The sequence below is a fragment of the Conger conger genome, chromosome 4, assembly GCF_963514075.1.
Source record: "Conger conger chromosome 4, fConCon1.1, whole genome shotgun sequence".
In the NCBI taxonomy this organism is placed as follows: domain Eukaryota; kingdom Metazoa; phylum Chordata; class Actinopteri; order Anguilliformes; family Congridae; genus Conger; species Conger conger.
This window is the reverse complement of record NC_083763.1, coordinates 24,896,034-24,923,655: the sequence shown is the minus strand read 5'-3', so window position 1 is coordinate 24,923,655 and position 27,622 is coordinate 24,896,034. Positions and strand designations below refer to the sequence as shown.

The following is a 27,622-nucleotide window of genomic DNA, read 5'->3' as shown; positions in this document are numbered from 1 at the left end:
CTAACAACATGTTTTTGCCAGCAGAACTGCTGCTCGCTGAATTTTTATTTTTTATTTTTTTTACCATTTTCTGCAAACTCTAGAGACTGTATTGTGTGAAAATCACAGGAGATCAGCAGTTTCCAACATATTCAAACGACCCTGTCTGGCAACAACAATCATTCCATGGTCAAAGTCACTTAGATGACATTTCTTCCCCATTCTGACAATTGGTCTGAAAAACAGTGGAACCTTTTGACCATGTCTGCATGCTTTTATGCATTTAGTTGCTGCTGCATGATTGGCTGATTAAATATTTGCATTAATAAGCTGGTGTACAGGTCTATCTAATTAAGTGCACACTGAGTGTATATGCTTTACATATCAGTCCTGATGTTCACTGTGTATGTGTGTGTGTGTGTGTGTGTGTGTGTGTGTGTGTGTGTGTGTGTGTGTGCATGTGGGCATATGTGTAGATGCAACGGCACATTCTGCTTTACTATACCAGAGGTTTTGGAATAAACACTACATTGAATGCATTTTCGTCTTACTGTCAAGAAATCACACGACCACACAGGTACAAGCAAACAATACACATGCATGACGGTATTGAAGTCTGTAAGCACTCTATTCAGCCTGCTGCAGGCCTCACCAAGCTGACAGACCAGAATAATTGGCATATGCAGACCTGTGTATGTGTATTGCTATTTACTCTGTGAAGTGACCTTGGGTATAATCATTTTCACCCAGATCGCAAATTGTTGTTAGAATCGTTTCACGAAATTTGGTCACAATTAGCAAATAAATCTGATACTGTTTTAGGGTTATCTCAAATCAGCCTTCCACTGGCAACTGCCGCTCGTGGTGCTTGTGCGAAGAAGAGCAATTAAATGGCTTTTGGCCCAATCGATCACCTTTAATGGGTGTTGTTCTTTTTCACCCATCGTTGTTAAATGTATCGCGCGTCAGTAATTCAGCCGTGCGAGCAGTGATACGGCGCATAATAAACGTCTAAAGATTATCTGATGCTTTTGCTCCATGGTCTTTATTTAGGCTGCTATGACTCCACATCACGTTCACATTGTTTGCCTTAATATCTATTATCTATTATATTTATACATGCCTTATGAATATGGCGTGGATGCGGATTCGCATGTTGTCCGTAGACGAAAGTTGAGTGCTTACATGTCCGTTCACTCGTGGCCACTGAAGCACAGCAAGGAACGTTGGCCGAGCCGCAGATTTGTCTCGCATGTTCCCTGACGCACTTGTGAAACGTAAGTGTGATCTCTTGGTCAAACGCTCTTTAAAAAAGTAAAAGAATTATAGCGTAATTTAGCTGATAAGCCAACAGATTTTAGTTCGCATACAAATAATCGAAAAAGCTCTACACATTTACTTTGATGATTCCCAACCCAAGAGTACATTTAAACCAGCATCAGACACCCATGGTAAGTATGTCCGGATCAAACCTTGTTGCCTATTTCAAGGCCTTAAGCATAGAATATCCAGTACTGGATGATGGATGTGTGCAAAACAGTGTTTTGCTTCCACCTGCTGGTTAGAAATACCTCATACATTTGAAGTGCGTTTAAACAAAAAATACAATAATAATTGCTCTACCATTTACGTAATTCATAAAATACATCGTTTTCCGTGGCACTATCCTTATACAATGCATACGTATGTGCCCGAGCCATATATGCTATGGGAGGTTGAATCTTGTTTCAATTAAGCCCATAGTGTGGTTGAAGGTACAGGTCTGTATCACAAGTGCAGTATTTCTGAAACAGCATCGCCTCTCTCTTATAATTGTCCACAAACTGGTTCTTTTTCGCTTCCTACAGAAACAGGGTATAGGCTACACTTACTTACTTTCACTTAACCAAGAAATTGAGTTACAATTTCACGATCATTGACAATGATATTATAGTGAATCAATGTGAGTGATGGAAGGGTTTTTGTGCCCATTTGCAGGTTGTTGAGGTGGCCATATTGATAGAAACAGTTGCATGTGTTCTCACTCGCAATTTGAGAAAATGATCAGCCAACAACAATAACAGCATATAAATCAATATATCCTATTCATGTCTGGTCAATATCCATGTAGGAGGTAAACCTGTCTTGTCTCAAAGCATTGACAACCAAACATAAGCACTGTCTGAAAGAAATATGTTGGTGGGTGGTTTGGTTCATCTCAATTTTCTTTGTGCCAAATAAAAAAACAGTAATAGTGAGTATCATTAGACTTACTTAACACATAGATAATTTGGAAATACAATTAGGAAGTCCTGAGCACCCAAGCTGAAATGCTCTGTTGTATGCCTAATAGAAAATTATGACTCAAACATACACACTATGGCCATCAAGATGTTGTGCATGTAATAACCTAAAATGGTCCTGTCTTTGTGTGCATTGAAGTAGTCTGTATTAGAAGAGCTGTGTTTTGTAATTAGGACACATATCTTTCGTCACGAGAGACAAGCCTTTACTTTCTTCTGTCGTCTGGTGGTCCTAAGATTGAAACAGATCTCTCCCGATTTGTGATATGTTGAAATACACATGATCTGGTAAATAAATTAGGAGAAAAAAATTTGACTGTTGAAATAAAGATATTTAATAACATTCTTAAATAAATCACTATTTTCCATAACAAAAACATGTTAATCTGCACAAAAACACGTGTGCTGAATCTTTGACAACCTTCAAGCTCCAAGCAAGACTCCCATGTACAGAGCATTATTCACTTCTATTTGTTAAATTATGTAAAATGTCCTAACAGCATATCTAAATGCTATTTTAATTTATATAATCCCATTAAATTTTCTTTGTGTTGCTGGAATGTAACTTCTGGTGCTTTGTTTCTTTCTTGCTATTGTACATTATTGCAGCATGTGCACATGTATGTGTATGTACACCACTTGACTGGAGGCATAACGGTTCACATTAATTTAACCATATGGATTTGAGCATTTGGGGGAATACATAGGGTTCACTTTATATGTTGTCTTCAGATTTTCAAACCGTTCAGCTTCTGGGTTTGGTGAGTTAAGTAAATAATGTAATCTTGTTTTGTTTATTATGTTTGTTCATGAAACTTGACCTGCAGATTGAACTGAACCATGACCCAACATCTATGGCTTGATCTGAACCATGGACTTGTGAACCATTACACCGAGTTACAGACTGAACCGTGGACTTGTGAACCGGTACACCCACCCAGTTACACACTGAACCGTGGACTTGAACCATGATCCAACATCTATGGTTTGATCTCAACCGTGGACTTGTGAACCATTATGCCCAATAGCACATTTTTACTAACGTACATTTGGGACACATTAAATGAAAAGGAAAACTACACTTAAAAGACCTAATCCTTTTTAAGGAAAACATTTTATTGTCTCATCTAATTTCAGTGACTGATCTTTAAGACCGAGTTCGCCTTTCAAACTAATGTCAATATAAGCATATCTCTGGGGAAAACATACATATATATTTAGGTTCATGTTATGTTTACATTATAAAACTCAAAACATCTACTCGACGAGATTGTATTGCAGTAGTCTCGGACGCACACGTTGAACACCGGATCTAGTCGTCTACTCTACGGAGAAAAGTGCGGTTTGGAGAAAAGTGCGGTTACACGGTGGTGAGTGATTGAAACACAGCGGGCTGTCCTCTGCACTGAAACATCTCAGCAGCACTGCAGCGGTACTACAGGTGTTTTATCTAACAAGGGTGAGATGACTTGACGCCGCGACACAAAGTGGTGGAACACAAAAAGGACAAAGCTGTTGCTAGAACTCTTGCAGACAACCCATCTACGCTGCGTACACCCCGCGGGCCTGTTATCTCAGATTGCGGAGGCGTCGGACTCCTTTGGCCTGTTGCGCACCACGTGCTCCAGCTGACCCGAGTCGGACACGTCGTAGCTGGTCTTGTACTTGGCCAGGATCTTCATCAGTGGGCGTAGCTTCAGCCACCACTGTTCCTTGGGAATTCTGTGGCTGCGGAGAAGACAGAAACATATTCGTTTCTCTCCGGTTGGAGTTATTCAGAGAGTCATATGCAGCAGCTGCTGTGGTCCTGATACAGTATGGCACATTTTGTATAATTAAAAAAATCATAAGAAATGATAATAAAAGATATGCACTCAGTGAGCACTTTATTAGGTATTTTTTAGAGTTACTGGTCTTCAGTTGCTGTAGCCTACACACTTTGAGGTTTGACACATTGTGTGTTCATAGATGCTCTTCTGAATACCACTGTTGTAATGCTTGGTTATTTGCATTAGTGTCACCTTCCTGTCAGCTTTTTCTCATTACCAACGCGTTTCTGCCCATACTGCTACTCTGCTACTCACTGGAATTTGTTTTGGTTTTTCGCTCCATTCGCTGCAAACTCTGAGACTGTGCAAAATCACAGGAGATCAGCAGTTTCTGAGATTCTCAAATCACCCTGTCTGCCACCAACAATCATTCCACAGCCAAAGTCTTCCCCATTCTGACATTTGGTCTGAACAATAGCTGAACCTCTTGACCACGTTAGCATGCTTATAAATGATAAATTGCTAATAAATACCTTACTAGTGAATGCATGGTTTTAGTTAGATGTAATAACGCACGTACACATACACACAGTGTTAAATGTAGATGTGAATGTAAATTGTCCGAACATTTCTTAGTCTGTGTGTGTGTGTGCATGTGCACGTCAGGGTGTGTGAATGTGCATCTGTGTGTGCATGTGAGTATGTGTGTATGTGTTCATGTATGTATCTCTGTATGTGTGCGTATGCATGTGTGCTTGTAAGTGTGCGTGTATGTGTTCATGTATGTGTGTATATCTGTATGTTTGTGTACAGTACATTTGCATATGCCTGTATGTCTGTAAATGTGCGTATGTGTGTATCTCTGTATGTGTGTGTGAGTGTGTGTGTATGTGTATACGTATGTGTGTATCTCTATGTGTGTGTGAGTGTGTGAGTGTGTGTGTATGTGTATACGTATGTGTGTATCTCTGTATGTGAGCGTGAGAGTGTGTGTATGTGTATACGTATGTGCGTATCTCTGTATGTGTGTGTGTATGTGTATACATATGTGTGTATCTCTGTATGTGTGTGTGAGTGTGTATCTGCACGGGCAGAGCCTCATACACAAAGTCAGTCTCGTCCTTCAGCTGCATCACGGGCTGAAAGATGAGGGCGCGCCGGCGCATTCCCAGCAGGCAGCAGGAGTCCTCAGTGTTAGCAAACACTCTCCCTGCAGGGGAACACCCTGCCGTTAGCACACTGACACCACCACCTCGCAACCCCCAGCCGGCACTAACTATCCAATCAGGGGTGACACAGGAGCTTCTCAGTGTATGCTAAACTGATGTTACCATGAGTAAACGACAACTACTTTCTAAATGGATTTATGTGGAGGTTAATGGAATTGTTTCACACGAACTACTTAGTGTATGAGCGCTCCCATGTCTATGTTACTTGTTTATGGCAGAAAATGGGTTGTACCATTTCAGTGCATGAATTCGTTTGATACACACTAATACCTTCACATTATCTAAGTTGCCTCTGTGTGTATTTGTGAAAGGGAACTAAGGTTACAAAGCAATGGCTTTGAAAGACTTAGGCTATATAAATTTAAAAAGAGGATTTACCTTCATCTTAATGTCATCCATGCAGACAGGCAAAAAGGCAAAAACAGGAATGCAGATTTAACTACAGAACCAAAGCTACAAGCTGTATTATTTAAGCATAAACCAGTTAAAGTTAGTTTGTATTAACAATATCAACAAGCAGAAAAACTAGGGCAACATGACTTCAATTCAATGGAAGTTAGTTAGGAAGCATTTTCATAATGAAGGAAGTATTTCATGCTGCAAAATGGTTACTCATTATTAAGTGAGATGTGTCTCGCAATGAGAGAACATCTTTTTTTTCAGAACTCTATACAGTGACAGTGTTAGACATGATTTTTTTGGGAAACAGAAAACTACAAATACATACACAATTGAACAATACACAAGCAAAAGAAAATCAAGAGCGCTTGGAAGTTCCATGCAGCTAATGAAAGATTAGTGATGTTTTAGAAGATATGTCAATGTTCATTCAGATATACATAAAACAAGGCTGCAACTCTTATACAGCCTTGGTTGGGTGGGGTGTGGTAGGAGCATGTCCTGATATGATGAAACCATTCACATCGGAGCAGAATACATTGGTATAATAGTCCACCCCTCATGTACAGACTCATGTTGGCTACTTTATGTGTATGAGCAGGTACTTGTTTACTGACTCACTGGCATGTTTGCTCAGGTGGGTCTAAGGAAAAGAGGGGGAGAGGCAGACAGAGTGCCCAAGGATGTTGACAGGGAAGAAGGAGCAAGTGACATGGAGGTGAGAGAGAACCACTTTTGAAAGTTAAAGGGATAGTCACACAAGATTTCATGATGGTCTCTCACTATGACTGAGTAACCAAGACCAAAAGAAACCAGGGTTTATGCTTTAAATGGCAGCAAAATCTGCCAAGCTTCCTAAAAAGTCATTTTTTAATTTCATGGTCAAACAATCTAAATTTGGTGTGACACCATATCGGTAAGTCTAATTTTAAAAGGGGACACAGCCAAGGTCATTAGATATTACCTTTGTTATTTTGACAACTCAACATGTTATCTTATATATATGAAAATACACTATTCACTGAACCATGGGCTCAAAATCTAGCCTTGTCTTCACATCACAGTACATTGATTTCTCAAGTTAATGTGGTTGGCAGGCTACTTTATATCAGGGTAGGTAGGATAGAGCAAGGCCATACTTATCAATGGGCTGCCACCATTCCTGTTGATCTTACACTCACTGTCCTTATATTGAACCAGTAGTTACTACAGTATCGGCTACCATTATATACTTATCCGCTGAATGCTTTTCAATAGAAGGTTTTTGGCAATTACAATTATATTTAAATATTTTATTAAAATCCACCCCAAGGTTGAATACATGGTTACAGCCTTGACTTACATACATTTAAAAATAAACTTTAGTAGTAGTTAGTAATCAGTGCTGAGGCATAGTTATGGTGCCAATGTGCAAGGTATGGTCAACATTATAGTGTGATTCTCTAACATCCTTTACCTTGTCTATATGTCTCCTTAAGCTTCTTAGAGATCCACTGCATGGCTTTAGCCGATATCTTCGTCCCAAAATTTCGGTCAAATGGGGATGGTGCACCTCCCTGTTCATGTCACAGATTTTTATTTTCTTAAAAACAGCATAAATACTTGTGTCCACCATTTTATTTTGATCAATCAGTTTCAAAATCAACCCTTTAGACCAAGTGTCGTGACTCTCACTGCAGCAGATTCCCTGTGTTTACAGTACCTGCTGCATGTGCCCAAGCACATTCTTCCTGCAGTCGAACACACCCTTCCCTTCCTCTGTGTACAGCTGATAGATGAAATCGGTTGTGTAGTTTTCATTGCTGTTCTCATTCCTAAAATTTGAAACACAATGTTGATGTATATTGATTACAAACAAGATTTCTTTGAAGCTTTATGTTCGTGTCATGTCATGTTTGTGTCAAATGCATGAGGGCTAAAATTAAAATGTGTCAAGGAAATGTGATGTGAAATATGCAGGCCAGAATGGATGGATCTTGGTACATTAAATATTATATTTAAGTAAAATTATATATTATATTTTTCTTATCCTAGGAAATAGAGCCTATGTCAGCCATCTTATACATTGTATTATATATTTGTGTTCATAATGTAACACAGTTGGATGGAGCTAAAAAGGATCAGCATTTGACTTTTGCACCTTCCTGTCATGGTGATTATTTCATGGAAGACTACAATATACAGTATTTTCATGAAAATGTATATGTGCATTATGGTATAAGGGTAAGGGAGTCTTTCATGGCTGTAAAATTGAAAGAGTTTGTCATACCTGAGGACTAAACCCCTCTGGATGCTCGTTTTCATCTTCTCTGTCAAGTGCTCCACGTTGGCCTGAAATTTCCCAAGCAGATCACCATCATGGTTTAGTACCATGACACTCCAACTCTTCACACTGACTCTAAATATCTCCAGTGAAATGATATCAGCGTAGCATCAGGTTTACAATAAAAACATTTTTGAGCAGACCATCAATATTCCCCTGCTGGAGCGGTTTTTAAGCCCTTGAATACGCTCCAACCATGCACCTGCGGGTGGCGCCATTGATCCTTTTGTGTGACATTGAGATCTTTCCCTCTCATGTATAGAAACTGTATTCATAATCAATGTTTTATTTATTTAATTTGAGCCATACTAGTATCAAAAATTAACCTTAATTTAGAAAAGTGTATTCAGCAAGAAATACATTTCTTCAATTGGGTAATTGGATAATAGGTACAAATTACTAAATTAAACAGAATAAATAATATTCAAATGCTAATACTACAGTTTTCTTACTTTGTTTCCACTTAATAATTAAAGCAGAGGAGATTTCACAGCATTGTCATTATTTGTTTCAATTTATTTCTAAATAAATACAGCAGGACCAGGCCGATAATTTTAATATTCAGAGAATAATTCCTCTGTGGCAGCCAATAATTTTCTGTGTGTACCTTTCTAAGAGTCACCTGCTTAAGCACAAGGGGGCAGCGTGGATGGGGTTCAGTCGTCGACGTCACAAATTATTGTTGCATTCATATTACTAAGATAATAAACACTGTGATGTACTAGAAATGCAAGATGGCGCTGCCCGATTGTTATAACGACTCAGCCTCTTATTTGCCCAGCAGAGAATTAAAAAAGCATATTCCCAGACAATAAAAAGCATATAACATCATGTCATGACATCTCTATGCCATTTCTCTATACTCTATTCTCTATTCAATTTAAGAACTAAAATATACAATTCAGAAGTTGCATGGATAAACCCTTTCTTTTCTTAGCACACTTTTATTGCATGTCCGACAAACATATTTCCAGTTTTGGTCGAAATATAATTTGAGGGTATGTAGATCCATATTGGATGATCCGTGTATGAACTGCATCCCTTTTTATATACCTGATATGAATGTAAATACCCTCAAATTAAAGCTGACAGTCTGCACTTTAACCTCATAATCATTGTTTCATTTCAAATGCAATGTGCTTGAGCATGGGGCCGAAAGAACAGAAATTGGACCACTGTCCAAATACTTATTGACCTCACTGCATTTGGCCCAGGCCTGTTCTGAGTGCATTTCAAAACCAAAAGGACTAGCACACTGAAAGTATGGGGTTGTTTTACAGAGTGTGATGAGGAACAGGCTCACTGCTTGTGATGGATGTTTATGTTTAGCTATGTTCTTCACTTGTCAGGAAGAGCCAAGAACTATGCATATGAATACATGTCTTTCCATTTCAAGTCAGCCAAGCTGGTGAGGTTATTAGATTAAGAAATGCATACTGTAAAATAAGAATGTAAATCAATATAAAATATGTAAATCTGGCAGATCTACAGTTAAAGAGTGACCATGCTGACATTAAGCACCATAAACTACACAGAGTTGAATGGTACCATATGGTGCAACTATTTAGAAAATTAAGCCTGCTGGTTATCTAATAACTATGAGCCATCAGTTTGTATACTTTGACTATTCTCTAAGCACTATAAATTTACCGTAATGGCTTAAATGCAAGATAAACTACAGTATCATATGTGTAACTAATTAAAAATGAAGGCTAAAACTAATATATTGTGTTCTGAAAAACACCTTTTATTAGGGGTCTTACAATACCGTCTCTACTGCAGTAAGTTATGTGACACTATCCCCCATGTGCTGTCCATAACACAAATGCTTTCCAGCATACATGAAACACTTTAACTTCAGTGTGAAAACTGAGGACTTTGGCCTTACAGAACTCTTGGGAAATGGATGAGGAATGAAAGGTTGGAAATCCATGCTACACACAACCAATTTCTAAGCCAAGTGCACTAGCTCTGCCAAGCGTCACACTTGCCTGCAGGTCTCGGATGTCGAACGGTTCCTCATAGATGTAGGCTGCGTCAGCCCCAGAGGCCAGCCCTCCGACGCTGGCCAGATATCCGCAGTACCCCCCCATGGTCTCAATGATGAAGACGCGCCGCTTGGTTCCGCTAGCTGACTGCTTGATGCGGTCGCACGTCTGATGCACAAACACTCAAAGTCGTTATACAGAAGGTATCTAAAATGTCTCAATTATATTTGTCAACAAACGGCAAAGTCTTTTATGTATCCTTTATATTTTTGAGATAGAGTACAAATTCATAATTCACATAGAAAATAGGAAAATATTACTGATCTAAAGTCCAAAGGGCATATATACATGGCGATATACTGTCTATATTGTCTACATTATCAGTGCAATTCTATTTTTCCATAACATAAAGATGACTAACATTACATTGAATATATTACTTTCAGAGACCATCATGAGCATGGTTCACATCAGACAGAAAATCTATACAAAATTCCAAACACTTAAACCTTGTTTTTACCACTTAAACTGGGGTCCTGTGAGACAAGTAAATACATTAAAGCGAAAGGCACAAACATGCAAAGATTAAAAGATTTGTACAAGTAACAAATTCAGCAATTTTATATATTAATACCGGTCTCTCAGATGAGACATATTCTGAGACAGGGTTAAATAACTTTCTAGTATAAGCTTGAGTTGCAGCCACACTGACTTCTGCACAAAACATTTCAGAGCGAAGCACGTGGAGACATCTCCCTTACCTCCACAATGGCATTGAGAGCAGTGTCGGCTCCGATACTCAGATCAGTGCCCGGCACATTGTTACTAATTGTAGCAGGCAGCATACAGAGCGGGATGCAAAACTCCTCAAAGCTGGGCCGTGCCTCACAAAGCTGGAGCAGACACTCAAATGCCTGAAGCAGGCAGCAACAAACGCGTTAGACCACCAGGGGGAGCCCCCGGGTAACAGAGAGAGAGAGAGAGACGCTCTGCTAATGCGCGTGTATCCTGCCCGTGGCTCTTTCCCGTGTGATAGCGGCATTGGCTTCCCATTGGCAGAGTGGAGGAAGGGGGACGCGACGAGGTAGCGACACTGACGCAGGAGACAGGAAACGGCGTAATGGCGCAGCGTGGTGACGGTACACCGGAAAAGACGGGCTCGCCGTGATCTGCGGCCGCGGTGAAGACGCGAGACGATGCTAGGACAATCACTGCCCACACACAAAGACAGTCCTGGGGATTATGGTGATGGCCAAGCCTAGGTTCTAACAATGCTCTTTCTGTACCCAATAACATAGACTGTGTGTGTGTTGGCGTGGCGTGTATGTCTGCAATGTGTGCGCTAATTGGCTATAGCTGAGGTGATAATTTAATTGAACAGGGCTCAATCCAGTGTAAAGGTTTTTATTTACTCAATTACTTGGTTTAACATGAAGCATGTATGTATTTTCTCTATATAAAAAGCAATTATTAGGGGTGTAAAAAATGCATTGATCTTAAGTTCTAATAAGATTCTAATGCATTGATTTGGAATGTTAAAATCTTATCATAATAACAATCTCAATCATACTTTGGCTAGAATACATTTCACAAGCTTTGTGTACAAAAAATGGGTGCTGGAAAAAAGTGACTGCTATTTTTGAAGCGGTACTTCAAAATGTTACTGCAGACTATGCTTGCTGAAAACTTTTTCATGTCAATATGCCACTAAAGTCAGTTTCTCCAGTCACATTTGTGTATTGAATGTATAATAATATTTCATGTAATAATATGTATTATTAAGATTTTAAATGGATTGAATTGTATCAAAACAATTTAATTGAATCAAATCATTGTGAAATTAGATGCCCTTCGTGATGCACTGAATTGTTTCCAAAAGAACAGTAATTAAACTGAATCATACCAAGGTTAGAGATTTACACCCCTAGTAATAAATGTACATACAAAACATGTTAGTTAATGTTAATTTCTAAATAGAGAACTAGTAAAAGCGGTTTTGACTAGAGAATGTAAGCAAGCTGAGTAAAATGTAAAATCTAAACTTGGACCACGCATCCTCAGTTCATAGATAAGCACAGCAAGGTGAGGGCTGAACACACTTGCGGAGCATAGCATGCCACATGGTACTGCAGCATGCCCCAGTCATTACTTACCTGGACAGTAACAACTCGCTTTCGCTTATACCAGCCGCATCAGCCAAGGGGCAGCAGTGACCAGTATACGCAATCAGTGACCACTTTATTATGTACACCTGTACACTGACTCGTTAATATTTCATCTGCCAATCATGTGGCAACAACTCAATCTCTATCTATTGTGTTTTTGTTATTTAGATAACATTTTATCCAAAGCGACTTACAGTTGACTCGACTAAGCCGGGGATAATCCCCCCTGGAGCAATGTGGGGTTAAGGGCCTCGGTCAAGGGCCCAACAGCTGCGCAGATCTCATTGTGGCTACATCGGGGCTTGAACCACCAACCTTCCAGGCCCCAGTCATGTACCATAGCCACTAGGCTACATAGGCAAGTTGATCAGTTGTGGTTCAGTTCAGATCTATGTAACTTTGATTATGGAATAACGGGTGCTAGTTGGGGTGGTTTGAGTATCTCAGAAACTGCTGATCCCCTGGGATCTTCATGCACTGCAGCCTCCAGAATTTACAGAGAAACAAAAGACATGAAGTGACTGGCAGTTCTGTTGACAAAAACACCTCATTCATGAGAGATGATAAAGGCTAGACTGATTCAAGGTCACGGGAAGGCGACACCAATTAAAATAACCAAGCGTTACAACAGTGGTAAGCAGAAGAACATCTCTGAACATGCAACATGCAAACATTGATGAGGATGGGCTACAGCAGCAGAAGAACCAATAAATCCAAAAAATAAATGTCCTAATATCCTAAAAAATACCTAATAAAGTGGTCACTGAGTGTATACATAGTGTAAATATATAATATAGTAGAATGAATGTGATTCCTGAAACAGAGAAGGTGGTATTCTGGCCACTTCTCATTGGCTGATGTTGGTAAATGTCTGCCGGTGCTCTTTTCGATTGGCTGATGCGGGTAAATGAAAGCCTGAGCTGTGATCCGTGGTCCCCGCATTCTAAAATGCGTCCTCCCGCCTACACTTACATTAGTGATAGCATTGAGGGCTGTGTCTGCACCGATGCTGAAATCTGAACCCGGTACATTGTTGGAGACAGTGGCCGGTACCATGACCATGGGGACACAGAACTCGTCATATTTCCCACGGGCTGTTAACAAGTCCATCAGTCCCAGGTAGGCCTGCAGAGCAGAGCCAGGTCTTTAGTACTGAAGCTATGAAGCTAATGGGAGGAACATGACAGGGGCCAAAGGGAGAGCCAGGTCGATCACAACGGACAGTGTGACACAGACAGGTAACACTACACATTCACAGAGAGCACAGATTCAAGACAATGAGATGGACCTCTATACAGATCATATAATAGAATATATATACACACTACCATTTTTTTCTGTTTTTTTCCAAATAAATATTTTCTTTTCTTTGTAGTCTAACTAACAATTAGTATGTGGTCAAGCGCAGACTCAGACTTTTATCAAAGGGTATTTTTATACATTCTGGTTTCACCATGTAGTAATTATTGCACTTCTAATATGTAGCCCCCCATTCCAATGTTTGAGGCAGATTAACATAATGTCAAATAAAACAGTCATGTTTTGTATTTGGTTGCATATCCTTTACATGCCATGACTTCCTGATGGCTGTGGCCCATCAACATCATCTCAATGGGGGGTGGGACTAGTTATAGTTTGGAACACATTTGTTGGCTAAATGGTTTTAAGTCATTAAGGGTCCAAGGTATCAAACAAACCACTGTGCTACGCTCAAATATTCAGTAGATACTACAAGCTCTGAGTCTGCGCATTGACCACGTATGAATTGTTTGAAACAATTCTAACGGTAGTGTATATAATATAACATAATGTACAGACTAATATTTTCCTTTATCGAATTCCATATTCTCAAGTAAACTATACAGTTGTGATGGGCCAACTACAGCACTTGTGTTCCACCAGCTCTTGATTCTTACCAAACCATAACCCTTGTAAAATAATAATAATCAAAAATTCCTGTTATGGCATGACTGGTTGATAAAATGTGACAAAATTGCCTGTTCCACCATATTTAATTGCTATATTTCTGCAGCCTGATTAATTATCTTGTTCTGGCTACATGTTCACATTTTATATTAAGTGCACTAGACATCAGAGATGATTTTGCACTGATGCAATGAGTTGTGAAATGGGTTTATGGATCAAAGGAGCTGAAATGATGTTCATGTGTTGGTACGGTATGCATGTAAGTATAGGATAACACAACAAAGGTGCAGACTGGAAAAGGGTTAGTCACGTTCAACATTACAGTTCTTCACACAGCAAACATGGTAAACAGTGTTTTTTTCATACATTGGTAGAATTAGGCATTTAGCTCTATTCACAAAGTCAATCCTGGTCAAACTTAGTCAAGAAAGTTGAAGATTGAACATTTTGTCTACATATAGAATAGATAACTATTATAATACTATGGTAGTATTCTAAATCTAGGATGTTTCTGCTTTATATACACTGTCACTTTCATAACTCCTGCATACAGGATTCCATGAAATATTGGCATGTTCTTGCCAAGTTGCCTAAAAGTGCAATAAAAACTTGAACAATGTCATAAATACGTACATATTTAATGTGTTATTTCACACATTAAGGCATGTATTCACTAAAAAGTACTAGAACAAGTTTTAGTTCAGTAAGAAGCTTCCTATTCATAGCTGACCTTGGGCCTACATCACAAAGCAGACTAAGTAGGGTAGCCAACTAACTTTGTGTTCAGTCTAGAGTTTCTGGTATCATGAAAATCGCATTCTTTTCATTGTACTAAGTCACCATGGTGACTTATACCACAGGGCAAAACTGCTCCAGGGCAGTTTTTGTCTGGCCAATGTTCAACAACACATAAAGAAACTGACCCCGGACCAGTCAGCTCACTGGAAAAATTCTGGAGGTTCCCATTGGAAGCATGATAGATTCTGTAATAATTTAGGCTGCATTAAAATACAAAGCGGAACTTGCATTTCGTGTTCATTTGATGTGACAAAAATCATGATCATTCAAATTCAAAAGCTCAGTTTGCATTTTCATTTTCAAATTACTGCAGACCTATATACTTTATCTGACAATTCAAACATTTAAATGGGATGTCCATTTTACCTGTTATCCGTGATTGCCATGTTTATGATTTGTTGACCTGGCTATCCTGGATTTCGCTCGACTAAGTTGAGATACTTCCATGATATAGACCCCTGGTCACAATTATTGAAGACTATAATAATAATAATAATAATAATAATAATAATAATAATACAAGCAATCTTTGAAAGTTCATTATCTGTACTGCATAGAATCAATAAAATAATTGCTACATACCTCAAATCCTCCAATAATGAGTAATGCATTAATGTTGTGCTTTCGCATTTGCTCAGCTATTTTCTCAATGTGCTTTGCAGGAAGTGTTCTGAAATTTAAGAATGAAAATAAATAAATAAATAAATAAATCAGCTACTCAATGCAGAAACAGAAACGTAATTATTGGATTTGAATAGCTAACTTTGACTTTGCAAACCTACACGCAAATCCCCTCAGTCAGTTCATATTACAGTAACATGCAATTTCCATGAACATTCTACTATTTAAAGACATTCCTGTACCGTTTTGTTCCTAACAGTGATCCACCTTGGCCAGTCCAGCCACCAACATCTCCCCATTTGATCTCCTTTATCTAGGGAATGAAAAAACACAAGTGCAGTTACGGACATTTTGTTTTATTTTTACAAATGTAATTCTGCTTTAATTGTCCCTTTGGGCTATGGTGTTCAACAAAATGGCAACCTATGCTGAGCAGTGAACTCACCTGCACTCTTTGGTGAGCTGTGTGAGGAGCCCACATACATATTCATTTCTGATATTCTAACTGCATGTAGCATGGTCAACTACTGTACAATAATAACACGCCTGACATAATAGCTACAGAGGGAAAGGATATATTATTAAAGTGCTTCTGATGAGCAGTTTGTATTGACTTTTTCACGGATGGCAGTGTCGCCTATTTTTATGCTGCTGTGCGTCAGAGACACAGCACATTGACATGTGATACGATTAGACCGGTAAAACTGTTGGGTTTTTCATTTCAACACTGCACACTGTAAAATGTACAGTGATGATTCTACTCAAGAGTACAGTCCAATAGGGAGTGTATGTACTCTGTAAGAGCTGATTTAACACTGAAGATGTTACTTTAGAGTGTGCTGAAAGATCATGGCTTGCAGGCACAGGGAATCACCACAATGACCATGTGCTAAAGTAAACCACCACAATGGGCTAAAGTGCATAGCAGAGCTCAGTGTCATGTTGCTCCCTGTGACGCTGTTTCAGTGACTCCCAGACATTTTATGTAACGTAACCTATCCCAGCTTACCTCTGACAAAGACTTGGATTGGCATTGAACATTTGGGAAAGGCTTGTAACACTAAACTCATGAAAGAAGTACCCACCCATTTCTGAGGTGTTCTGAGATCCTACTGCCTTGAATATGGTTCAGCTATTACAGGGTGTGTTTCAGAATTTCTTTTCAATTATATTTCTATTTAAAATGAAATAATAACATATGTTCTGTCCTCTAACCAATAACTGAAATATAGCTAAATGTATTTATGAATCTACAGTATGCCCCTTCATTCACTAAGTTAAGTATCCTGCCTGCCTTTACAGCAGCAGATTCATGGATAAAACCCCCACCTCTTTCATTATCTCTGTCCCAGTTTATTCAGCAGCCTCCCACGGGACCACGTGTGTCAGGCCTGCCGGCGCCTGTCTCGGCAGTGCTATTGGAGAGTATAATTGGCTTACTGTTAATCCGCGTGCCCTTAACTCTTTTGCGAATGCCTCACTGCGAGACCCTCCTGACTGCCACAACGCCGTTTCGCCGTCATCTCGCATCGAAGCGACAGCGCATTGTCACCGCCAACACTCGTTTCAGGTCCAGTTAGAGATTTGAAACAAGGATATTTGATTCAGCGCAATCAGGTCGTCTTTCTACACATGGAAACGTTCATTTCCTTCCGATTTTAAACAAAATTGTCCGTTTAACAATGCTGGGGTGCGTAGCTGTAGTTCCATCTACGTTACTCTGCCTACCCTGTAGTAGTCCTGGCCGGAGTGGGACTTTTGTTCTCTTTGGAAAACATACCTGGCCATTGTAGAAGCCTTCAAAGCCGTCGTTGACGGCGAACATCGTGTGGCCCTCAGAGATGCCCACCCTGACGGCGGAGCGCACCGCCGCATTCATGCCCGCTGCAGGGGCGCCCACGTTCAGCACCGCCACGTTGAAGGAGCTCTGCAGGCACACGGAGGAACGCACTGTCACTGTCACTAACACACTGCCACACTGTCTCACTGCAACTTTACTACATTTTTTACATTTACATTTCAGTCATTAGGCAGATGCTTTTAATCCAAAGAGATTTACAAGTGCATAGTTTCTTCCACAGATTAAAAGCATCAAATCCATAACTAGTAAAATACACATGAAGGGCTGATACACATACACAATACACTCTCCTTGCGTCATAACATTGAGATGTTACAATGTCACTTTACCACACTCTCCTTATAATACACTATCACTCTGCCACAATAGCATATTTTTACTTTTTCACAATATTACACGAGAATATGGAATTGTTGATGTTGTTCTCGAGTCATGTGGAGAGGACCTGAATCTCTTGCTGATGACTCATAGCCTGGGTGTGTTATTTGAGTAGCTGGGTGTAAATAACATAGAGGTAGCCCAAGCAACCCTGGCCAATGTAAACCCTCAACCCCTGGTGAGATGAGGCCAACTGTGTCATAGTCTTCTCATGCCAGAGCCCAGAACTGAGGTTCAAACCTGTATCTAAAAGTCCCAGACTGCACTTTTTACCGCACATTTACTGTCTGTGGAACCTCCAGCCGATTGCTGGGCTGTGTCCAGATGGCACAGAAGGCTTTATCATGTGAGTGTATTCCTCCAGCATGCAATGTACTGTATCCCTCTCTGCAGTTTGAGTGACAGCACTTGCTCTGGTGCATGCTCTGAACAGCTTTCAGTAAATTAATTATTGTATGTTTGCTGTTTGGGTTTTATTTTTGCTGATTTAATCCATTAAAGAGTCCAGGAGCTCCTGACGAGGCATGATGTGTGATTATGTGTGTATCAATGGGTGAATGAGAGGCAATAATTGTCAAGTGCTTTGGATAAAAAAGCTATATAAATACAGTCCATCTACCATTCATCAGTCGAGTGTATCCCTCTCTACAGTGTGAGTGACAGCACTTGTGCTGCATGCTCCAAACAGCTTTCAGTAAATTAATTCTTGTATTTTTGCTGTTTGGTTCATTATTTAATTCATCAGAGAGTCCAGGAGTAAGGTAGCAGCACACTGTGGTGGGAGCATGAGGTGGAAATAGGTTGAAGGGCAGGTGTGAGGGCTTATGGGTAAGGGTTTGTCTTTGTGAAACCCTAAGGCCAGTAAGGGGGGCTGGAGAAGAAGCATGGTTGAGCAGACAAGGGATGGAAAAACACAGTTCAGTAAGTGTAGAAGCCATTTGACTAATTATTTCTAGTAGGTTATTGTAGTTGTATAGTTTGATTATCTTTGGGCACTAGGGGGCACACCTTAAGCACTATAGGAGAGGCTGTAATTGGTTAACCAAATGCACCTGGCGGAGACACACTTTAATCAGGCAATATAGGTAGTGCTGGAGAAGGGGGGAGGGATGCATGTGGCTGGGAGAACATATGGTTTTTACCAGCAGCAGACAAAGCCAGCAGCAGCAGAATACAAGACATGTATGTTTGTTCATATGGATTATTTTGGAGTAAACAACCAAAAAAGGCAAACTGGTTTGGAACTGACTTTATTGCTGCGTACAACCTGTTTTCGAACATGTGCATCAAATAGCATAAAAGGAAGTAAGTTAGTCAAACAGAGTGCCACTACAGTAAGGAACCAATCAAATTTATATTTGCAGAAACAAGATAACAAAAAAAAGGAAGAACAAACAAGTGTTAGATTTGGGTTTTAACTTTTCTTTTGTTTCCTTTTTTTATCTCTTTTTAAAGCGATGAGTTAAAGTGGTGAACTGAAATGGGAAATCGACTTCAAATGGACAATTTCAATATTAGATAGTCATGATTTTAGTGTGTAATATGCTGAAACCATGAAAATAGGCTTGAAATTAAATTCATAAATATAACTCAGTATTTGCAGTATTATATACAGGCACATGAAGATGTATTTAGTAAATACGTATGCAGTCAGTGCACTGCTAAAGCCTCCAATAGTAAGTAAACTAAGCCGTAAATGGGCACACAGTCGATATTGTGCTCTAAATGCAGCTGTAACTTACGTGGGGAAGCTCAGACTCTGTCTTCCGATGGGCCAAGAGTTTGTACGTTCTCAGATTGTTTTCAAAACTCCTATGGGAACAGAGAATACAGAGATGGTTTCATAAAACAGCCATAATTAAGTTTGTTTAAAAGCACACTTCTTATGCTACTGCATTCTGCTACTTCCTTTAAATATGTGTCATATATCTGTGTCATATTTATGGGAACCCAATTGTTTTTGTTCTGCTTTTTATTAGGGATCCAAGTACGAAGTGCCGGAACCCGATTGTTTTTTGTTCTATTTTTTATTTGCTAAAACTGAATGGGCAGCAAAAACTTGAAAGTGTTGAGCTACGAAACTTGGAAGGTAGGTTCAGTTACTTCATGACTCACAACAATGCCTATCGGCCTCATGGTGGCGCTGTAATGCAACCATTCACGTTTTAGCCCATAACACCTGAACCGTTTGGCCTGGAATCTAAATTATTTTGTCCTGCAGATTCCTTGGCTGAGGCCAAACAAAACAAAATATATTCTCAATTTAAACTGCATCTGCCAAAATATTCCGCCATTTCGATTTTTTTAAAACACATTTTTTGCATCTTCTGTAAATTTAGTTTAATCTTCACCAGATTTGACACACAGTATGCTCAGAGTAACCCCAATAGATGTATGTGGGCGTGCCTTATCTCATGAATACTAATAATGTTCGAATTTGGATTCACGCAAAACTGGCAGATGTCTTTGCCATAATAAACCAAGGCTGCCTTGGTTCTACTGGGTCAAAAGGTGGCGCTATTATACAGAAAAATGTATCAATCACATTTGGATGCTATGTCATGACCAAAAGTCCATACTGCATACAGTATAGTCAGCAAGAAACCTGTTTCTGACACAATCTTGGTCCCTACGGATTGCTGCTTAGAAGAAAATCCAAGAACCCTCTGTAGCAATCAAGTGGCTAGCAGCCTGTTTTGGAAAGTATGACTATGTTAAGCCATCTTGAAGGAAAAATGATTAAAAAAAATGATGATAATACATTCACCCTGTTTCTATTGCTGGTGTCCCTCCTCCACTGTCTGTAGGTGAAAGGAAATCGCTCCACTGTGACTGAGCTTGCAAGCCAGTCTACTCACTGACGTCAGCAGCTAATGTGATTCTGTTATGCTATTTTCTGCCTGACTAGTTCCTTACTTTCCAGAATGGATACTGTTTCCAGTAGGCCTTACCTGCCACGAAGCTTAACCGCTTCCTCAAACTTCTTTTCATCCATGGCCTTCTGCACCTCTTGAGTCTGGCGGAAGAACATTTCCTCAGTTAAAGATGGCCATCCAGTGGCCATCCAGACTACAGATCTTCAGCAACTCTATATTCCCAAATAAGATTTTTGTGTCAGCTACACTTACTGTCTGCTTTTACGCAGTTATCCTTTATTATGTGCCAATATTTGTATAGAAATTCCTGATATTGAGCTTCCTCTGAGAAGAACTACCAAATTATACACAAAATGGGAACATTTGTGACAGATGTTGAAATCATTGCCTGCAAATGCAGAAAATCCTTTCTAGAAATGGAAAATCACTAGTTACACCAATCCTATTTCAAGTGCATTTACCTACCTGGATAAATGGGTTGCAGTATTTTTACTAAGCACACTGCAATTTCCACATAATGTAGAACACCACAAAAAAAACACTCAGAAAATGGACCTCTAATATACAAGATTACAAAGACAACCCCATCAGCCAATTAAAAGGCAAAACTCCACTAACACATAGTGCTCACAGTATGCAGATCCATTATTTTTGCCATCCATTATCAGCTTTGCAGAACCTGGCCAAAGGCCAGAACTCACCATCTGTACACACTCCATGAGCGGCAGGCGGACTGACTGGTTTCCGGACAGAGACACCACACAGGCCGGGGTATTCGCTGTGGTTTCCAGTAGGGCAAGCACAGCTTCCACACCCATCCTACTCGCCTAGGAGGAGCCAGAGGTATGGAAAGTCATTTTTACACTCCATAGGAAAGAAGCTTGGAGGTCTTCAATACTCCACAGTGTATGGGAGATAGCTTAAATCCTGGTAAAATGAGCTTTGATCCTAAATAAAGCTGAGGTCAAAACAAGTCAAATTTTGCCAAGTTGCCTCAACTCACCAGAATTCTGTCAAAAGCAGAGGGGGTCCCACCTCTTTGGACATGTCCTAGGATTGTCACTCGGGTGTCAAATCCCAGGCACTGGACAACCAGCTGTGAAAGAGGGACAGGGGTTTGATGATGTAACCTTTACTGTTCTAAGTGGTGTTACAGCACTCAGATAAAGCATTTTCCTTAACTCTCATAGCTATACCTATTTTTCACCTTGGAGAACGACTGTATTCATGATTAACCAAATTCAAGAAATACCTAGTGGGTTTTCAAACTTAGATTGTAACACTAGACATTCAAGATGGAATCACAGGGCTGTACATAGGGTAGCAAAGGTTAAACTTTAAATCTAATACAAATACTAATATAAATACTAAAAACAGCAATATTGAAGGAATTGCAGTATGTCACAGTATGTCACAATGTTTTACAAGTTTTACAAGGCACCGTTGACACTACAACCACAAAGCTGAAATGAGAAAGAAGATGCATGCATTTAGAAAGTTCAGGCAAAGGGAAACAGTTCAAGACATGCAGAACTTTAAAGTTTTTTTTTAGACATGCAAGTACACTGACTTACACACTATATTTAAATTTTCTTGCCAATATAACAATTTTTGGTCGGTAAGAAATTTTAACCAAATTCCTTTTGCAATGTAACAGAGACAAAGAGAGGCACAAGCAGAGAAAAGTGAGTCACCAGTAAAGCTCTGGTAGGACCTGTGTAAGTGCAAGAATCCTGACATATATGTACTAAAACATCATCAAATTAAACGGAAACAGCCACAGGTGGCTTTCCTTGAACGGTTCAAATGCCACATATCTTTTGAAGTTAATTACTGCAAAAACACATTTACGGTGGGAGAAATCTTCACATCTTCCGATTAATTATTCAGAACTCTGTGTTCTCATAGCCGAACATCAGGGTTTGGGTGATGAAAAGGCTTCGAACACTGCTGAGACAGCAGTGGTAGAAGCCTCCTTACCAGAGACTGTGCTGAAGCATTCCAAAGATCAGAATGAAGCAGAGAATTGCACACCACACAGTGGGCAGGGCCAGAGCTGTGATATCAGGCCTGAAGTACAGTACTTACATCCTTAATTTTCTCTGTGGTAATGGGCTTGTTGTTATTATCAATTGCCCCTTCTGCTACGATAATGATATTCAGCCTTTTGTTGTCTGCACGATTCTAAGGGGGTAGAGACATGACAAAAAAAATTGAAAGTTTTGCAATGCTTTTCAAAAGCTTGGCACCGCCCAGACCGAAACAGGTTGATGCTTCTGGGAGTTATAGCCTGTGTCCAAATGGGGCCACTTCAGTGTCTAATTTCATCTAGTATATGTAGCGGGTTCACAATTGTCAGACTGGCTCACTCCACCAAGGTCGTGTGACTGTTCGACACCTGTGGGCCAAGCTTTTGGTTTTTGCAGATGGCTTGTTCTGATACTCACGTCCTTGACATAACTGGAAGTAATAGCTTTTCCATGTCTGTCAAGAGATCCTTCGGCAACTATAATAATGTTCAACCTGGAACCTCGGGATCGAGTCTGGTCAATGAAAGAAATACTGCCAGAATGAGTGTCATTCAGAGCCATTCAGAATAGTCCTATCTGATATATACAGTATGAAACAAACACAGGACACAAAAGAGAACTGTGAAAAGTGAATGTGCTGGATACCTTGCACTAGTCAACAACAATGAGAAACTAATAATAATGTTATACATAGTACAATATATGATTTACATTGTGGTTAAATTGTGGTTAGTTAATGTCCAATACATTCCATTACAATGCATAAAGTATAATGTCTATACTATATTTAAGCAATAACTCACGACAGGCAGTGAAACAAATCTCATCGCAGGCATAGAAATCTCATCGCAGCTAAGGTGCATTGTTCGCAACACCCGTAGATGTGATAGAATTACAATATACCACGTCCTGGAGTGAGTATATATATTAAAGACACAATCCAGTTAAAACTGTTTTTTATGAACAATTTCATTACGAGAATAATTTACAAGGACATAGTTCCTGCTGCTAGCAGATAGTGCCAGGCGGTTGCTAGGCAAAGTTAGTAAACCCAAACCTTGTTCTGCCAGACTCGCTAGCTAGTTAGCTTGCAAGCCACCATGAGTTAGCAAAGAAGAGGTTATGCCTTTTTGATAGAAGAAGTAAGGGAATGATATTCTCAGGTGATTGAGTTGGATCATTTGTCCACTCTGTAACTGCATAAGGACAGCACTTCAGTCCTGTTCCATTTATTTAGCCAAAATGCATCCGCTTAAATATAATGACTTGATGTAATTTGCAGACATTATTATTTGTTAACCCCATAAGTCAACAAAGGGGTATTTTTTTTGCTTTAATTTCCTTTTTCACAGAGTAAGGGTTACCTTTCAGAAGACACCAGGATTATGCCAGTAGTCACCATTATATTTTAGGTATGTCATTTTCCAGCTTGTGTCAAGAAGAGGTGTGATATTTAAAGGGTTAAAATACTAAAAATATTGCATACAATAGTTCCCTATTCAGAACAATGGCAGGTGCAGGTTTACTTTCCACTTCTCAAGGTTCCGCCTACATGCCTATGACGCAATGCTGATGGGATCTATGGAGAGTCTGGGTGAGACAGCTTGCTCTGACTGCTCCTTTTACCTCAGAGAGCTTCTGACACATCTGGTCCTCCCAGCCATCCTCAGGGGGCATTTCTGGTATCAAAACCCAGTCAGCTCCACAGGCCAGAGCACTCACAAGGGCCAGGTACCTACAATGCGCGTACACACACACATACACACACATGCACACATACACATACACACACATACACACACATGAACACATACACATACACACACACACATACACACACATGCACGCATACACATACACACACACACACACACATGCACGCATACACATACACACATACACACAGACAAACACATACACGCACACGCACACAAACACACACACATGCAGGCACACACACAAAAACACAATAGTCATTACAGGCCAGAGTGCTAGTGAGGACCAGGTACCAACAATGCACAGACATGCATTGTAGTGCAATGCAGGCTAAATCATTCAGGGAGACCAGGCACAGAAACACGTATACTATGCTCACGTAAACTTCAGAATGCTCACCAGGCCTGACATACGTACGGCAAACATGCATTTACTTAAACACAGACATATGCCCAGTCCCAGGCCAAGAACAGGTAGGCTATTTACAACACCTACTCAAACTGTACTTCTGGTACTGAAGTCAGTCAAATTCCACAGCCAGAGACCTATGGTACAACACACATACAATCAAACATATACATACGTATCCAGGCGTCAGAGACACTCCACACATCACATCCGCAGGCTCATGCAACAGAGATACAAAAACCACAATAACCTCCCTTCCTTCCTTACCCGCAGTGCCGGCCCATGACCTCCAATACAAAAGTCCTCTGGTGGCTGAAGGAAAGGGGCATAGAGATGAAATGTGAGAATACATTTCTCTTTTAATCTTTGAAAATGCCAATCTATAATTTAACGAGGGTATCCATAATCTAATAGAGAAATTAGGTGCAGCGTGTATTTGGCTTGTTGATGGAACTGTTGAAGCAATCATAAAGCAATTACATGGAGAATCCACGTAAATATGGGGAACCTTCCTGCCCACAGCCGTTGTATTTTTTTGTTTTTACCTCTGCGCAGTGGTCATGATTGCATCCACAACTTCGATAATTCTGTGCAGAGCGGAATCAGTCCCGATTGTCATGTCGGTGCCACAGAAGTCATTGTCGATGGAGCCCACCATTCCGACGATGTGCAGGGCGTAGTACTTCTCTGCAGCCTCTGCATCGATGTCACCTGTGTCACAGGTCAAAACAAGCACTGTGCATAGGGTTTCCACAGTCACTGTGGTGCATAGGGTTTCCACACAAACACAGTCACTGCTGTGCATAGAGTTTCCACACAAACACAGTCACTGTGGTGCATAGGGTTTCCACACAAACACAGTCACTGCTGTGCATAGAGTTTCCACAGAAACACAGTCACTATGGTGCATAGGGTTTCCACAAAACACAGTCACTACGGTGCATAGAGTTTCCACACAAACACAGTCACTGCTGTGCATAGGGTTTCCACACAAACACAGTCACTACGGTGCATAGAGTTTCCACACAAACACAGTCACTGCTGTGCATAGGGTTTCCACACAAACACGGTCACTGTTGTGCATAGGGTGTCCACACAAACACAGTCACTGCTGTGCATAGGGCTTCCACACAAACACAGTCACTGTGGTGCATAGGGTGTCCACACAAACACAGTCACTGCTGTGCATAGGGTTTCCACACAAACACAGTCAAACACAGTTATCGCAAACGCTTGATTGCAGTTGTTGCTGCTAAGGGTGGCCCAACCAGTTATTAGGTTTAGAGGGCAATCACTTTTTCACACAGGGCCATGTAGGTTTGGATTTTTTTTCTCCCTTAATAATAAAAACCTTCATTTAAAAACTGCATTTTGTGTTTACTTGTGTTGTCTTTGACTAATATTTTAATTTGTTTGATGATCTGAAACATTTAAGTGTGACAAACATGCAAAAAAATAAGAAATCAGGACAGGGGCAAACACTTTTTCACACCACTGTAGTTATATATAGATATTGTGTTTTGTATTAGCTATTGTATTGTTGTTCTCGGGGTATTCTAGCTGCCATGCTAGTTTGTAAGTTGATGTATCCTTCAAGGGTTCTGATTGTATCTGTATGGTCACGCTAGGAACCGTACTGTCCGCTCCGGTCCTCTTCACACTTGTTCCTGTGTTTGATCTGCACTTCATTGTACGTTGCTCTGGATAAGAGCATTGGCTAAATGCCTTTTAATGTAATGTAATGTATTTAGTTCTTGTTTTTATTTTTATTTCAGCTTGTGATAATAACCTTGTTGGAAAGGTTAATTAATTGATGATGATGAGTCATGAAATATATAAAAACCCACAAGTGCACAAGTCGTGTATTTGCTGCTTTGGGGTTGTCTAATCACTACTTGTGCAAGTCAACACCGATGAACAGGCACATGTACAACGGGCATTCATCACCTGACACACTTGGGATAGGCACAAAGTGCATGTTTCATGAATCCCATCTTGTTTTTTCAAAGGAAACCTTCTTAAGCACAAAAGTAAGAATAATTTAAGAAAGGTTTTGTCGATCAGGCCCACTGAGTCTAATCTCTGCTCTCATTATGTACAGTAATGAAAGATTGAGGTCAGGTTTACCCTGCTGAACCAGCTCCTCCAGGAGACCACTCCACTCCTCCCTGAAGAGGTTGGCCCCCGTCAGGCTCCCGTCTCCTCCGATCACGCACAGGTTGGTGACGCCCCGCTGAACCAGGTTGCGGGCGGCCTTCAGACGGCCCTCGTGGGTCCGGAACTCCTTGCAGCGTGCACTGCCTATGACCGTCCCTCCCTGCAGCCAGACAATGCATGCTGAACCGTACCTTTCCTTTATGAGATTAACGATACTATCTAAAAACACACGTGGGTCGCCAGTCCATCGCAGGGCACACACACCATTCACTCACACACTCATACCTATGGGCAATTTAAACTCTCCAATCAGCCTGACCTGCATGTCTTTGGACTGTGGGAGGAAACCGGAATACCCGGAGGAAACCCACGCAAACACGGGGAGAACATGCAAGCTCCACACAGAGAGGCCCCGGCCGACAGGGATCCAAACCCAGGACCTCATTGCTGTAAGGCGGCAGTGCTACCCACTGCACCATCCGTGCCGCCCGCTTTGTACTTTAAAAGTGAAATTAAAAGTAGTCCAACAAATTACTGTAAATGCAATACTCTCCACAGGCAATTAATAATTTGTAGCCGTTGTAGTTCTTGAAATGATTAGGTTTACTAGGTCATAAAAAATCCTGGCCTTTCTACTGTTAAGGCATCATGCTGTGGATGAAACCCACATTCTTGGATCCAATCCAGACTGTGCCAGGGCTACGACTGTAGCTCCAT

General features: G+C 40.3%; 1 protein-coding gene across 5 annotated transcripts in view; it reads right to left on the bottom strand.

The window, feature by feature from the left end:
* Positions 1 to 2,572: 2,572 nt before the first annotated feature.
* Positions 2,573 to 27,622, bottom strand: part of pfkpa (phosphofructokinase, platelet a) — a 39,960-nt gene continuing 14,910 nt past the window's right edge. Inside the window, exons 4-23 of one of the 5 annotated variants that reach the window (XM_061237543.1) lie at positions 26,876 to 27,065; positions 25,294 to 25,459; positions 25,016 to 25,060; positions 24,251 to 24,359; positions 22,683 to 22,778; positions 21,598 to 21,690; positions 21,296 to 21,421; positions 20,670 to 20,734; positions 19,461 to 19,530; positions 17,260 to 17,406; positions 15,722 to 15,792; positions 15,441 to 15,528; positions 13,107 to 13,259; positions 10,731 to 10,883; positions 9,973 to 10,137; positions 7,928 to 7,989; positions 7,361 to 7,472; positions 7,115 to 7,214; positions 5,135 to 5,240; positions 2,573 to 3,989 (exon numbers count right to left, since the gene is read on the bottom strand). In XM_061237543.1, the coding sequence (XP_061093527.1) occupies positions 3,836 to 3,989; positions 5,135 to 5,240; positions 7,115 to 7,214; positions 7,361 to 7,472; positions 7,928 to 7,989; positions 9,973 to 10,137; positions 10,731 to 10,883; positions 13,107 to 13,259; positions 15,441 to 15,528; positions 15,722 to 15,792; positions 17,260 to 17,406; positions 19,461 to 19,530; positions 20,670 to 20,734; positions 21,296 to 21,421; positions 21,598 to 21,690; positions 22,683 to 22,778; positions 24,251 to 24,359; positions 25,016 to 25,060; positions 25,294 to 25,459; positions 26,876 to 27,065 (2,271 nt within the window). In that variant the 3' untranslated portion in view covers positions 2,573 to 3,835. Of the gene's footprint in view, positions 3,990 to 5,134; positions 5,241 to 7,114; positions 7,215 to 7,360; positions 7,473 to 7,927; positions 7,990 to 9,972; positions 10,138 to 10,730; positions 10,884 to 13,106; positions 13,260 to 15,440; positions 15,529 to 15,721; positions 15,793 to 17,259; positions 17,407 to 19,460; positions 19,531 to 20,669; positions 20,735 to 21,295; positions 21,422 to 21,597; positions 21,691 to 22,682; positions 22,779 to 23,041; positions 23,138 to 24,250; positions 24,360 to 25,015; positions 25,061 to 25,293; positions 25,460 to 26,875; positions 27,066 to 27,622 lie in introns of all 5 variants that reach the window. The other 4 variants (XM_061237542.1, XM_061237541.1, XM_061237538.1 and 1 more) reach the window with 4 other exon arrangements.